We start from the raw sequence: 13,289 nt of genomic DNA on the forward strand, positions 1-13,289 counted from the left end.
AGGCCAGGAGGGAGGGAAAGCAGTGGACAGATTGAGGTCACATTGGAGGAGGGGACCCCTGAGTAGGAAATTAAGCAAGCTCTAGGCAGGAAAATCCACTTGGCTGGGGTTCAGTGGCAAGGACTGTGTGTCTAGGAGCCAAAACTCTGTAACCACATCATCTTCATCCACAGAAATGAGCCTCATGTACCAGCACTTTAGAAACAGGCACACAAAGGTAGTTGTTTGGCCAATTTTAAGACCCAGTTGCCATGTGGGCATGTGTACGTGGATGTATGATCTCCTACGCTCATGCATGTACACATTTCCAAGTCTGTACACATTCACATATTTTTACGTGTGCACCCTACCTCTTTCTCTACCTCGAATCCTACCACCCCCAGGATGGCAAAGTCAGAATGAAGCCCCTTACCCACTCCCAACTAGCCACAAACCAAACACCGCCTTTTATCCTTCAAGGGAGAGCCAAGAGACCATAGTCACCCCCTTTCCTGTGGAGGTGGCCTTGGAAGTAAGGTAGCAACATAGGGCTCCAGGGTGCTGGGGAAGACCCTGTCCTAGGAGTGGGCCAGGCAAAGTGGTGAGCTCTGAATGCGGTGGCCTGGGGGCCTCCAGTACACTTTAATAACTTTGATGGGCTGAGCCTGGGTTGGCGTGGAGAGCTCCTAGCTCCGTGGGTTCAAACAAGCAAAGCAGACCCTAAGAACGACCATGTTCCAGGTAAGCCTGACCACTCGCCCTTTCCCTTGGTTTCTTCTTTTCTGAAGTGGGATGAGGACGCCGACAGCATTTTCTGTAAGCCCTTTACACCTGGGCATGGATGGATGGCCTAGGCTGCCTGAGACAGCCAATAACCCCACTGTGCTCCTCTAGTGGGGAGGGGATTGACCTTGATCCTTAGGCCCTTACAAGCACAAATTCCAACTCAAAGGGCCCCTACATCCCAGGAGGCAGCTGGGACGTAGGAGTCCCTTCCCCGGGCATGGCAGAGTGCAGAACTGACTACCAGACCCTTGTCCCAGCGGGTAGGGGAGCTGAAGTCTGAATGGAGGTAGAGATGGCAAAGATGCCCTAAATAGGCAGGCATGTACTGCGTGGCTACCACCCCACCCTCTCCAGCTGGTACCAAGGCTAGGTGGCCGTTGCTAGGCATCTGTAAGGCCCAGGTGGGCCCTACCTGTCGAGGAGCGGCCACGCAGCATGAGGTAGGCACGAGGCCCAGGCAGGAGCGAGGCCGCCTCCGCCTGCCCGCCCTCCTCTCACTTGGCAGCAGCACACAGAAGCCATTAGCGCCTGGCAGTCCGTGTCCCACAGCTCTGACAAACGCCTTAAATGTTGTCGCCACGGCTCCAGCTGTCCCGCCGGCCGCCTTTACTCCTCATAATAACCAAGTGTCGAGGCTGATTGCAGCAGCGGGACGCAGCCAGTATTCAGAGTGGCTTTTATGCTGGGCGTTTCCACCTGGCAACCAGGCTGTGCCCACCCTGCCTTCCACCTCCAGGCCTTTGTCTGGTTGTCACTTTTGCCAAGGCTCCCAGCATGACCTCTGGGCCAGCTGGTGCCCAGCGTTCTGTCCAGGGCAGTGGCCATGCTGCTGCCACCAAAGCTAGCAGGCAATCTCAGACATCCACGCACAGCCACATTCTGGGTGGAAATGTATGTTTCCACTCTCCCAGATGACCTCTATGGGGAGGCCCAACTTCACCTTGCGGCTTCATCTCTTCGTCTTGTTGCCAGGGAGGCAGAGAGGTCAGAGGGTGGCACTGGAGAAAGGCATATTAGAATGCTGCCATTCCATCGCTGTGTAGTCTTGGGCAAGCAATTTCACCCTCTCTGAAGCTTGCTCCCCTTGTCTATAGGAAGGGAGGAGGAAGGCTTGGGTGGAACGGGGCATGAATAGTGAAATGAAGAGCTCTGTGGAAGAGGCTTGACCATGCTCCTCAGTACCAGCCACCCTGGGCATAAATCCTTGGAGAGAGGCTTGTGGAGAACAAAGGTCTAGCTAAGCCTCCCAACCCTTACCTGCCTGCCCCTCAGAGAGGCCCATGTGTTCACCGCTCTAGACTTTTGTCCCTGCAGAGACTCCCACCTGGAACCACTTTCCCTCTCCCCACTGTCTGACCTCGTCTCTCAGGTTTTGTCTGCCGCCCTCCTTCCCAAAGCCACCATCATCCGTGCCACGTGTGAGCATTCTGGTCAGTTCTTTAAACGGAGCTCCAGGATCTGAGGGAACCAGGGTGTAAACTAAGCCCTGTTCTCTCCAGGGCCGCTACCTGAGTGGATGATCACCCGACCTGAGCCCTATCCTTGAGTGCTTCCTTCCTGGGGCAGCAGGTATAAGCATAGTCTCCAGGCCTGGTTTGGGATGAGGATGAGGTCTCTGGTCACTGGATCATGTATTTACAGGCTCCCTAGCCCTGGGAATAAAGAACAGGGAAGAGCAAAGGATGAGTGTATCTATCATACTTTTCTCAGAGTTGCATATGTGATAGTTCGGGAAGCAACAGTGGGGTCAGTAGCAGTGGGGCTGATCACCGGGAGGCTTGAAGTGATGGCAAAGGCAGCCACGGGGCTGTAGCGGTGGCAGTGATACAGGTGACGTTGGCACTAAAGGTGGCAATGGAGAGGACGGTGGCAGAGTCGATAGTGGCGGGAGATAATGGCGACAGACAGGGATGGAATTAGTGATGAGGACTCTGGAGGTGAGGAAGGGAAAGGTAGTGGTGATGTACTAAGGAACCGTGGTGGCCAGAACAAAGGCAGTGTCGACTGGGAACGTGGGGGTGTTGATGGGGGTAATGGGGAGCAACTGTGGTGGATGGCGGAGGTGGCTCCCTGTGGAGAGTCCCTCTTGGGTCAGCCTTCTGAGCAGCCTTGCCCCGCTGGTGGGTTGTGCTCTAGATGACGGCAGAAACAGTGGGGCTTGCTTCCTTTTTTTTTTTTTTTTTTCCTTTTAACCTCCAGTGAGCACAGCCTTGTGGGTAATGAGATGCAAATTGACAGAAAAGACAATGAGCCAGCCTGCGGCCGGTGGGGCAGCTTTTTAAGAGTCAGACTGATTGCCTTCATGCCAATTTGCATGGTATTAGCTGTACACATCTCTTCCAATAGGTGCGTGCATTTTATCAGAGGTCACCTGTATGGCTACAGTCTACAAGAGGCAGTGACCCCAGACCACAGGGCCATGGCAGGGCCACCCTGACCCTAACTTAAACAGGGCTCCAGTATGTGGTTCCAAAGGGTCTGGGCTATGGGAAAATACAGTGAATTAAGAGGCTTCATGGTCAGCCAAGGACAGGCCTCACAAGAGCCAGACCCAGAGGATTTGGTCTGGTCAATACTATGTGTCTATCTGAGCACAAGACAAAGAAAGGTGGCAGAGGCCAGAGGTAGGAGAGAAAACTGGCCCTTGGCTAGAATGCTTCAGTATAAACCCAGGTTCTGTCCCTAAGTGGCCTGGTGCCTGGCAGTCCTTCCAGGCCTTGGCTCCTCCAGTGTGCTGTGGAGCCAGTAGGCCCCAACTTCATGGCCTCCACATTAAAAATGATGGTCATCCAACCAGGCCCTCTCTGTGGTGTGCTCGGCAAAAGTGGCCCAGGTCCACGTCACATGTAGCAGCCCTCTGAACACTGTCGCTGTCACTCAAGGCTCTGCCTGCGGTCTGCTTGAATTGTGAGCTCAAAAGGGCCTAGGTACAGTTATCTAAACCCAGCCCTGTTGTCCAACTACCCAGCTTCTTGTCTCTACCCAGAGTCCTGTGAGTTTGGGCCTAACCTGCCCTGCTGCCCTTGCTCTCTGAGCCTGCAGTCCCTCAGATCCATATGTCTTGACTTAACGCCTCTTCCCCTGTCACGGGCAGCCATGAGCCTGGTGCTCTCTCCTCTGCCCTCCACCCTCGGCTCAGCTAGAGCACCCTTAGGCACATCCCAGCCAGTCCAGCCCCGCCTCCCTCTTCACTGTCCCACTCCTTCTCCTGAGGTTGGGCCTAATCAGAGCTAATCAGAAAATTATGAGCTGCCTGATTACTGATTAGATTTCTAATGTTAATAGAGTTGAGAAGGGCCTGCTCAGGCTATGTTTTAGGGGAAAAAGTATAAAAATAACATCGTGAGAAGATAGCACGGTGGCTGGGTGAGGGCTTTGGCTTCAGTTGGGGTTGGTGGCCCCAGGCTCAGATTCCTGAATACTTTCCTAGCACCCTAAATTCTGCCAGTGGGTTTTCAAACCCAAGCAGTTTTTACTGTAACAGTTCTCTGTCAAGCTCTGTGCTCAGGTAGGTTGGGAGAAGTTAGGTGGAATGTAATGAAAAACTTACTGGTGGTGTGCCACGCGACACCAGAGCCATGCTCACTGGCCTGCACATACCCGATCACAGGCCAAGCATACAGGAGGTGCTCAGTAAACAGGGACAGGAAGGCCAGAGAGCCACATTAATGTCTTCCCAGGGACCCCATGGTCCGCAAGGACCCAACTCCTGAACTGATGAGTTGCGCATGAGCACACACACTCTGCTTCATATTCCGGCGGGTTTCAGGGGCTTTCCTTGCTGTTTCATCACTGACTTGACAGCAGCAAGATGGGGCTGGCAGGTGGCACGGTCATGTCTAGAGTGGGGCTGAAATCCTAGAGAGACAATATCAGCAATCCTCTCTGCATGGGTGACATCGTGCTTAGACTTAGCCTTGCCCTTCCCACATCTTCCCTTCTGTGTCATCTTGGATTCCCATTCTGTCGTCAGTGCCTCTCTGATCCGATCGACCGCCATGGAAGCCTGAGGTGAGCTGGCCGAGCTGACCCAAATCCAATACTGAGACTTTAGCTCCAAGAATCAAGTCCCTGCCCAGAGGGCTAACATCTGGGATAAAGTACACAGTGTGCAGTGATGGGAGCCCCAAAGGATCCTGGATCCCAGACCAGCAGAGGACCAAGTTTCCTGAAGGGGCTGCCCACACTCAAGGGCCAAAAAAAAGAAAGATATAGAACCTAAGTGTGAAAAAAGGTCTCCTTCCAAGTCAGCATGGTGGGGGAGCGACAAGGTTAAGACAACCCTATTAAAAAATATCAACAGAGCCAAGTGGTGGCACTTGCCTTTAATCCTAGCATTAAGGAGGCAGAAGCAGGCAGGTCTGTGGGTTCGAAGCCAGCCTGGTCTATGAAGCAAGTTCCAGAATAGCCAGGGATGTTACACAGAGAAACCCCGTGTTGGGGAGGAAAATGGCAACAGGAGCCTAATATTATGGCACCTTCCTGCCTATAATCTCAACTCAGAATGCAGGGTCAGAAAGATTGCCTGGTTAATATGGTGAGTTTCACCTAGCCAGGGCTACCTAGCAAGACCCTATCTCATAAACTACAAATCAATTAATTTAAAGAAAAATGCAACAGAAAGGAAGAGTGATCAGAGTACCCAGGAAACACTGGCAGAGATGTAGGAACCCTGGTGACACACATCGGGTATGGGACTCTGAACTTGGGTTTGGGGGCTCCGGTAGAGTCTGATCAGGGAGGTGAAAAGGGTTATCACTGTGTGACATCATAAGGGATGTTATCGAAGCTTGGTAGGTTTAGATGGCGATGCTCTCTTGAACCCTGGGTCCCTGCTGTGGCAGCACCAGGTTAGAGATCAGGCCAGGGTGTTGAGGGATAATAAGCAACTATCAGCCAAGATGATGCCAGAGAGCAGGACAGCCCATTGACACAAGTTGCAGAAGTCAGGTGAAGCCAAGGTTACAAGGTCAAGTGCGTTGAGGAGTAGGGAGGGAACAGTTGTCAGACGAGGAAGAGGGAAGTCCAGGACCTGGGGTTGTGTGTCTAAAATGGGACCATGTCTTGCATTCTGTCTAGACCCAATCTTGTTCATGTCCCCAGCTCTGAAGGGCTCTGGTTCCCATAATACAGGAGATGAACTGAGACCAGAGAAGTGAGGGCAATTGCTGATGCTCAGGAACTCAGGCCTCCCTCGTGGGAGGTGGAGGGAGGATGCCATTGTCACCCACGAGCACATACACACAGGCCTACGTTTGTCTCAGAGTGTAGCCTGGTGAGAGGGCCAATGCCCCAGTGCGCTCTGTGGGGAACTCAGACAATGCCATGCTTCCCTCATACCCCTTCCTGACGCTGTCTGTGTGGTAAAGATTGAGAGAAACTTTGATGAATACACTAGGTCAGAACTCAAAGGAAGCAAATCTGGTTAAATTATTGAACCCCCTCCCCCACTCTCTCATCATGGACTAATTCACCTGTAGAGAGATACAGGCTACATGCTGGGGTTCAGACAGAGCGGGGTTGGATACAGAGTTAGGGGTTCTCATTAACTCTCAAGAGGTTAGGCAGGGCCAGACGGCACCTCTGACTGACGTGCCCGCGCACGCGCGCGCACACACACACACACACACACACACACACACACACACACGTTGTGATGAGAGCCTAGGTCTCTGCTCAGCCCTCCTAAAGCGTCCCGTTGCCACGGTGGAACTCTTAAGAGGGTCCGCTTCCCCCTGGGTCCTGGAAACTGCCTTGGAAATTCAAGCTGATTCCCATCAATATGTGCCGTGCCACAGAGTTCCTTCGACCTGTAGATATATTTGGCTGCCATCCCAGTGACACAACCCACTCTCTCTGTACGGGCTGAAGATCCCGTTAAAGCTAAAGCCATGGAGCCAGTGGAACTGACAGCCACCTGTGGGTGCACTTGCCTTCTCCTCCCCCCGGGAAGAAGCATCTTTCATCCTCTTGGTGTTAAAATGCACGCCCCTCTTCTCTCCTCCAACCCCCCCCCCCCAGGAACAGACCTGTTACAGGAGAATGTGCTTTTTTGCATGTGCGTCTTCCCTAGGGACCCAGTCCTTAAGGATCCAATAATTTTCTGGGGAAACTTGTGGGTTCTGAAAGTCACACCTTGGGGACACTAGAAGGGGCTATGGTCTCGCCACCCCCATCTCCATCCCAGACCACAGTTTATATCTTCCTGTTTGTCCTGGGGAATTGAAACATAAACCATCCTCCCCAGGTGGCATGGAGAGGTTCAGGAATCAATAACCAAGCTGACTCGGCCCACAGGGAGTTGGGGGGCCTAGGCCAGAAGCGGGGAAGCCGCAGAGAGAGACCGCTACTCGGATGAGTTTCCCCCTGTTACATGTGTTCTGACCTTTTTCTAAGAAAACAAATCTATTCTATTACTTTTTTTTTTTCCATTCATGTAATGTATGCATGGCCTGTGAGGGAAAAGGTTAGGAAACCTGTCGCCATCAACAGTTTCGAGGCCTTTCCTTGCAGCAATGGCCATCCCAGGGGCTGTTTGCTCTTTGGCTGTTTTGGTTGCTGGAATTTGGGTGAGCCGTTTAGGGTTTGTTTTCCATTGTCCTGGTGATGTTGGAAGCAGAGTTGGATGGATGAAGGAAGGGACTTTACAGGATGGGCAAGGCTGAATTCCTGCCCGGCTCCCCAGGAAAGCAAAGCCACTCATGTGTCCCCAGCACAGGGGACGGAAGTCATGGGTCTGGCTGGCCTGCTCTGCCCAAACTGGCACACTTTCCTTTATCCCTTGGAATTCTATAAGATGAGGAGGGATTGGAGCAAGACCTTCCCTCAGAAGGTCACGGTCAGTGAGGTCGTGTGTGTGTGTGTGTGTGTGTGTGTGTGTGTGTGTGTGCATGTGTGTGTGTGTGAAGCTTTGAGCTCATGTGCTGCAGATGGTGGCGGGAAGAGGTCTGAGCCACCGAGGCACTGACAGGCCACGTGTTAGACAATGTCCGTTTGTGCACGCACAATTGCAGACCATAAGATGTGCAGAGATGGGTCTGAGCTGGGGTCCTCCCACTCCCTGACTGGGGTACTCACATGGACACACCACTGTCTGTTCAAGGCCAGTGTGTCAAGGAGGAGAAACTCACAGCGCCTCCACCCCTGCTCCTATTGTCAGTCAGCCCTGGGTCTCCAACTCCCTCTTTGCTGAGCTGCATCTTGCCTCGTTATTATGCAGATATTTTAATTATGCAGATATGTTTTTAGACAGTTTTAAATATGTATATTATTTACTCATTAGACCATAACAGCTCTGGAAATTGGAAATCTGTATTTAGTATCTATCAGAGCACAATATGGAGCTAATGCGGGGCCCTCGGGGAAGGAGAGAAGGTGACAACAGGAAAGGGCTGGACTGGGCGAGGCTAGTGGGGGTGGGGCCTCTGGGTATGCCCTCACCAGGACTGGACCCAGTGACACCAGGGTTAGTTGGTAAGCTCTGGACGCTTCTGGGAGACCACTTTACTGATCTCCTCTCTTGGTAAAGGACAAAGGAACCGCTTAAGGTAGAACAGGTAAGCCTAGCCAGCTAGGCCCACCTGGCCTGCCTTGAAGGGCTTATTGTCCAACTGTCTTGGGCTGAAGATGCCTCATGGACCACTCCCTGATTGGGGGCTGTGGTAGTGGCCCTAATACTCTGTCTCAGTCCCCTCGTCTACAAAAGACTCTCTTCTGAGGCACCCTGCAATCCTCCATCTGGCAGTAGTCTGTGGAGCCTTAGCCCAAGTGGGTGCTGGGCAGGCCTAATGCTAGCAAGGCCTGTCGGTGCTCAAGAGCATCTACCCTGTGCTGCCACTCTGCTCCGGACTCACCAGCCCTGGCCTCTGCCTCAGAGCTCCCCCCTCCATCCCAGCTCCCACCTGGCTCATTCCATCCTTACCCCACCCTGTACCCCAGATCTCAACACCCTGCTCATCACAAGTCAGGGCCTTTAACTCTAAGCCTCACATATCCTCTTAGAAGCAGGAGTAGCTATAACTAATTAAAACTGAAAACTCTAAAACCTTGCCCTCTGGGCTATGCAGCTGAATGAGTCTTGTTTGATGGGCAGTTGCTTCCACTGGGCCTGATGCCACCAGCTCTGGGTTAAGGGGTTCCCAGGTGAAAGAGGAGAGAAAAGGCAAGAACAGGGGAGCACTCCACCTCTTTTTAAGATGGTGGGCCCACCTGAGGGCTCTTGCCTCCCCACTATACCCAAGCCCATGGCAGCCCAGGGTGTAGGGACGCCTACCCTCCAGGTATTGTCCATGGCTCAGGCCCCTTATCTCATACCATTGTCTGTCTCAGTTCCCCTAAGCTAAAGATACTTAACTTAGTGAAATTTGAAGGTACTGGTGGCCGCACTGCTCCCCAGGAGAGTATTGTCCCCGGCCCAGCGCACAGCCAGTCCCCTTCTTTCTTGGCTTTTCTTGTAAGGCTGGCTCCCGGAGCTGAGGGAAATTGATTGTTAAGTGAAACTCTCTGATAATTGCCTCTGAAATGCCTGCTGTTATCCTGATGGACTTGGCTGCGAACAGCCTCACTCAGAATCCCACTGTGCTTCCCTCTGATGCTGACCACCTCGAGGACATCACAGGGCAGGCAAGACACTGTCAGTAACATCCCAGCAGCAGCACACCCTTAGACGTCCCTCACCCTGCAGGAAAAGAGGTCCCTAGAGGCCAAACCACATATCTGGGATCACACCCCTGGCTGGACGGGGCCAAAGCTCAAGCCCTACCGGTCCAGAGACGCTCTGACCTTGAACTTAACAAAAAGCCACTGTACAGCCGCTATATGCTAGCATCTAAGTTACCCTAAGCTTAATAGCAACCAGGCCCTGCCCCCGCTGAGCTCAGAGACCAAGAAGTCAGACACAAGGAAGGTTCCCAGGATGTATAAGGGGAACTGGTGCCTGGTGGGAGTCAGGGATTTGTCACGGGGAGGAGGTGAATCAGGCTAGAGAAATCTAGTCAGAAGTGCATAGAAAGGGGGTAGCAGGAGGACTGAGGACTAAGGGCAGCTCCAAGAGCACAGCCCAAAGGTCTGAGCAGGGAGTCACTCCCAGGAGAAAGTCACTCGGGGTCCAGGATAAGAACAGAATGTATCTTCCATACACAGCAGACACCCTGGGGACAGTACCAAACTATAGCTCCAGCTTGACCCAGAGGACCCTGTAGGTTCTCTCCACCTGCGTTCTTCCCTGTCCTTCCCTGTCCTCCTGTCCCTGGCCCATCATAAGGGCACTAAACAGGGTGGGAGGAAGGTGCTGGGAATGTAAATCTTACAGGAGAGTGAGGACCCCTTGGCCGCCCCAAAGTCGGCCTGAATGTTGTGGGCTTCGTGAAGAAGCCTAAGGCAGATGGTGATAAGCTTAGCGCCCCCACATACAATCAAGGATGTGCCCTGCCTAGTAGAGACAACAGGAAGCCCACAGGCTGCAGAAGGAAACTTCCAGAGAAGGTGGCTAACCAGGCAGAAGAGCAGATAAGAGAGAAAGGCCCTCAAGTAGGCGAGAGCCTGCAAGAAAAACCCCAGTGGACGGGCTGCCTATAAGAGCTGCCAGGGCTGGAGAAACGAGGCTGCCAAGAGCCTGCCCGCCCTCTGCATGAATCAGTTACTACCTGCAGTTCACAGAAAGATCTGGAGGGCCAGAGAGGTGAAACCATGGCACGAGGAGACCACGTTGAATGCAGGCCAGGGCTTCAGGACTGGTCCCTCTACTGCTCACCCTGTCACTCTCAGGCCTGATGGGAACTTGAACAGCAGTGGCCTGCTCAATTCACCCTATCCCACTGCCTGGTCCTTCCTTCCCACACCGCTAGACCTACCTACTTAGCAGTTTCCACACGTCCGGCACCCGAGGATGGACTGATTGATCTGTAACACCGAAAAAATAATAATGGCTTGATCGTTACCGAGGATTAAAAGTAATCCTTTTGCCGTGGCTATTGCAACTCCGTTATTCACGAGTCAGCGGGCTGACCCAGGCCTCTGAGCCCATGGGACTATGTGAGCTTAAGGAGACCAAGGACAGGGCCCTCCCTCCTGGATGCCCCTTTACTCTGTCTGCTAGCTTATGGAGCCTGAGGATTCCCATATTGTTGGGACCCATGGATCCCAGGGTCAAAACTGTGTGCTAAGAGGGTAAAAGACTATGCACACACATGTGCACACACACACACACACATACACACACACATACACACACACATACACACACACACACACACACACACACACACACACACACGCTAGCCAGGGCCGAAAGCAGAATGAGAGTAAAAGCATAGAAACATAGGGGAACAGACTCCTTAGAGCCATGGTTTAGTTTGGGGTCTGCAGCCCCATTTCCTCTCTCCATCTTTGCAATACTAAGAGGCCTTAATCTGGTTCCCACATTGCCTTAGACATGACACTTATAAAAGGCAATGGCCTCTACGGAGCCCCCAAGTAGCCTCAAGTCCCACTGTGAGGTACATCTGGGGTCCATGGGAAGACAGGAGTCCACTAGATAAAAGAAGGGGAGAGGCACTGGTTGCCCAAGGCTCCTGCTTTGAGGTGTCCCTTCAGGGGCTACCTCCCTGGGCTCTGTGGATCTTTTAGTCAAGTATACCTAGAGCTTTGCACCTGGTGTAAAGTGGTATCCACCTGAGTTGTCACACACACCCTCACAGAAAGGTACTACAGGATTATGAATTTTTGAGGCCTCATCCATCCTAGGGGTTCAAGCCTAAAGAAGGTTCCAGGATTTGCAAAAGGATCAGGGTCTGTCAGAGCCTCAAGAAAACTTACATGAAGAGCATTTGGGAGCTCCTAAAGGGCTTGAGGTCTAGTCACATGATCAGATCTGCACTCTGAGATAAGGCTCCAGGTCTTGAGTGTGGAGTGGATGCAGAAAGATGCGATTTGTGGGGCAAGTAGGACAGTGGATAGTAGGTCGTTTGAGTGATGACAAGGTGGAAGGCAGGAGGCAGAGGTTTCAAGAGAAGAGGGTTTATACCAGGGCTAAGGAGATGGCTCAGTTACTTGCCACACAAGTGTAAGGAACAGAGTTTGACTCCCAGGACCCACCTAAAAGCTGGGTGGGTGTGGCAGCCTGCCTGTAAGCCCAGCACTTGGGAGGTGAAGACAGGATTCCTGGGTGAGCTGGTTAGCAAGACAGGCCAAATTATCGAGCCCTGTGTTCAGCAAGAAACCCTGCCTTATTAAATAAACTGAAAGAAAAGACATTTGACAATCTCTGGCCTCTACATACACACGCACAAACACAGATACCCCCACACATACACACACATATATACCACATACATAGACCCCCCCAAGCAATGAAAAGAGAGCCTGTTCCAGAAGGGCACATGGCAACTCAGGTAGACTGAAGGCCATCCCAGGGAAGTGTCCAGGAGCTCAAAGGGCCTCCGTTAGGCTTTGTCAGACCCTCTTCTCTGGGGCCTGCATGCCACATCAGGCCTGATGGATAGGGGTGGGGTGCCAGAATACCAAGGTGACGGATGGGGTACGGGGGCCTTCTGATTCAAGTTGGAAACCTAGAGTCAGGATGTGAGATGAGGGGGGCCAAAATGAAGAAGCCCCAGAGGGTGGCCAGGTCCGAGTGCCTTCACCATACGCCTTTGTGAAGTGTCCAGTAGCAGTAAGACTGGGCCTCGTCCCCCTCAGCTACCCTTGCCCTGGCGTTAAGTATTTCTTTACACTGCCCACCGTGAGAAGCAGGGCTGGCTGTGTCTGTCACAGCCCCCACATCTCAGCATAGTCTGGCACTGTGCATGCTTAGTGACAGGTATGGTATGGACGAGTACAAAGCTACGCTGCTCTGGGGCACTCCGCCCTCAGGACTGGGCTTCGTTGTCAAAGGCCACTCAAACTAGGGTTAAAGTGAGTGGAGGCCTGGGAGCCCTGTGGGAAGGGCCTCAGGAAGCCTGGAGAGGACAGTGAGTCTGAATCAGTGGGATGGACTGTAGACACTATGGACTGATGAGACTGTGTTTTGTGAGGAGACACTCAATAACTTGTGGGTTTCACACTCCCTGAGGAGGAGGGGGACAGTAGCTTAGAGAGGGTAGAGGGCAGCGGTGGAGCTCAGCCTGGAGGAGAGGCTACGCCATCTTCTGAAAGTACCACAGGGCCAGTGCTGGGGGTCCTGTGGAAAAGCCACTTAGACTATCTGTGCAGGAAGGCCTCCTGTCTCCTGTGGGGACACAGTTGTGACAAGCTGAGAACTGTCTGGGCTGAGGGATTTTTGAGGCCCTGATGGTATGAGGGAGAGAGAGGTCCTGAGTCAGCCTGGTCCTGGGAAAAACTGGGCATGGGGAGAGCATGAAGGTGGACGTGGGACGGACAGTCTGCCTCAGCCCCTGACTTCCATGTGCTCTGTCCCTCAGAGACTGGCTGATGCGGCAGAGAATTTCCAGAAAGCCCACCGTTGGCAGGACAACATCAAGGTAAGAACCATGGTGTACGTCGGAGCGGCAAGATGTCTCTAGCGT

At 52.8% G+C, this 13,289-nt stretch overlaps 1 protein-coding gene across 8 annotated transcripts in view; it reads left to right on the forward strand.

Moving 5' to 3' along the window:
* Cacna2d2 (calcium voltage-gated channel auxiliary subunit alpha2delta 2) overlaps nucleotides 1–13,289 on the forward strand; it is a 125,573-nt gene that overhangs the window by 79,927 nt on the left and 32,357 nt on the right. For all 8 annotated transcript variants that reach the window (XM_055629601.1, XM_055629602.1, XM_055629600.1 and 5 more), the window contains exon 4: nucleotides 13,185–13,244. In XM_055629601.1, the coding sequence (XP_055485576.1) occupies nucleotides 13,185–13,244 (60 nt within the window). The remainder of the gene's footprint in view (nucleotides 1–13,184; nucleotides 13,245–13,289) is intronic.

Source organism: Psammomys obesus, unplaced genomic scaffold (genome assembly GCF_907164565.1).
Source record: "Psammomys obesus unplaced genomic scaffold, mPsaObe1.curated_primary_1811, whole genome shotgun sequence".
Lineage (NCBI taxonomy): Eukaryota > Metazoa > Chordata > Mammalia > Rodentia > Muridae > Psammomys > Psammomys obesus.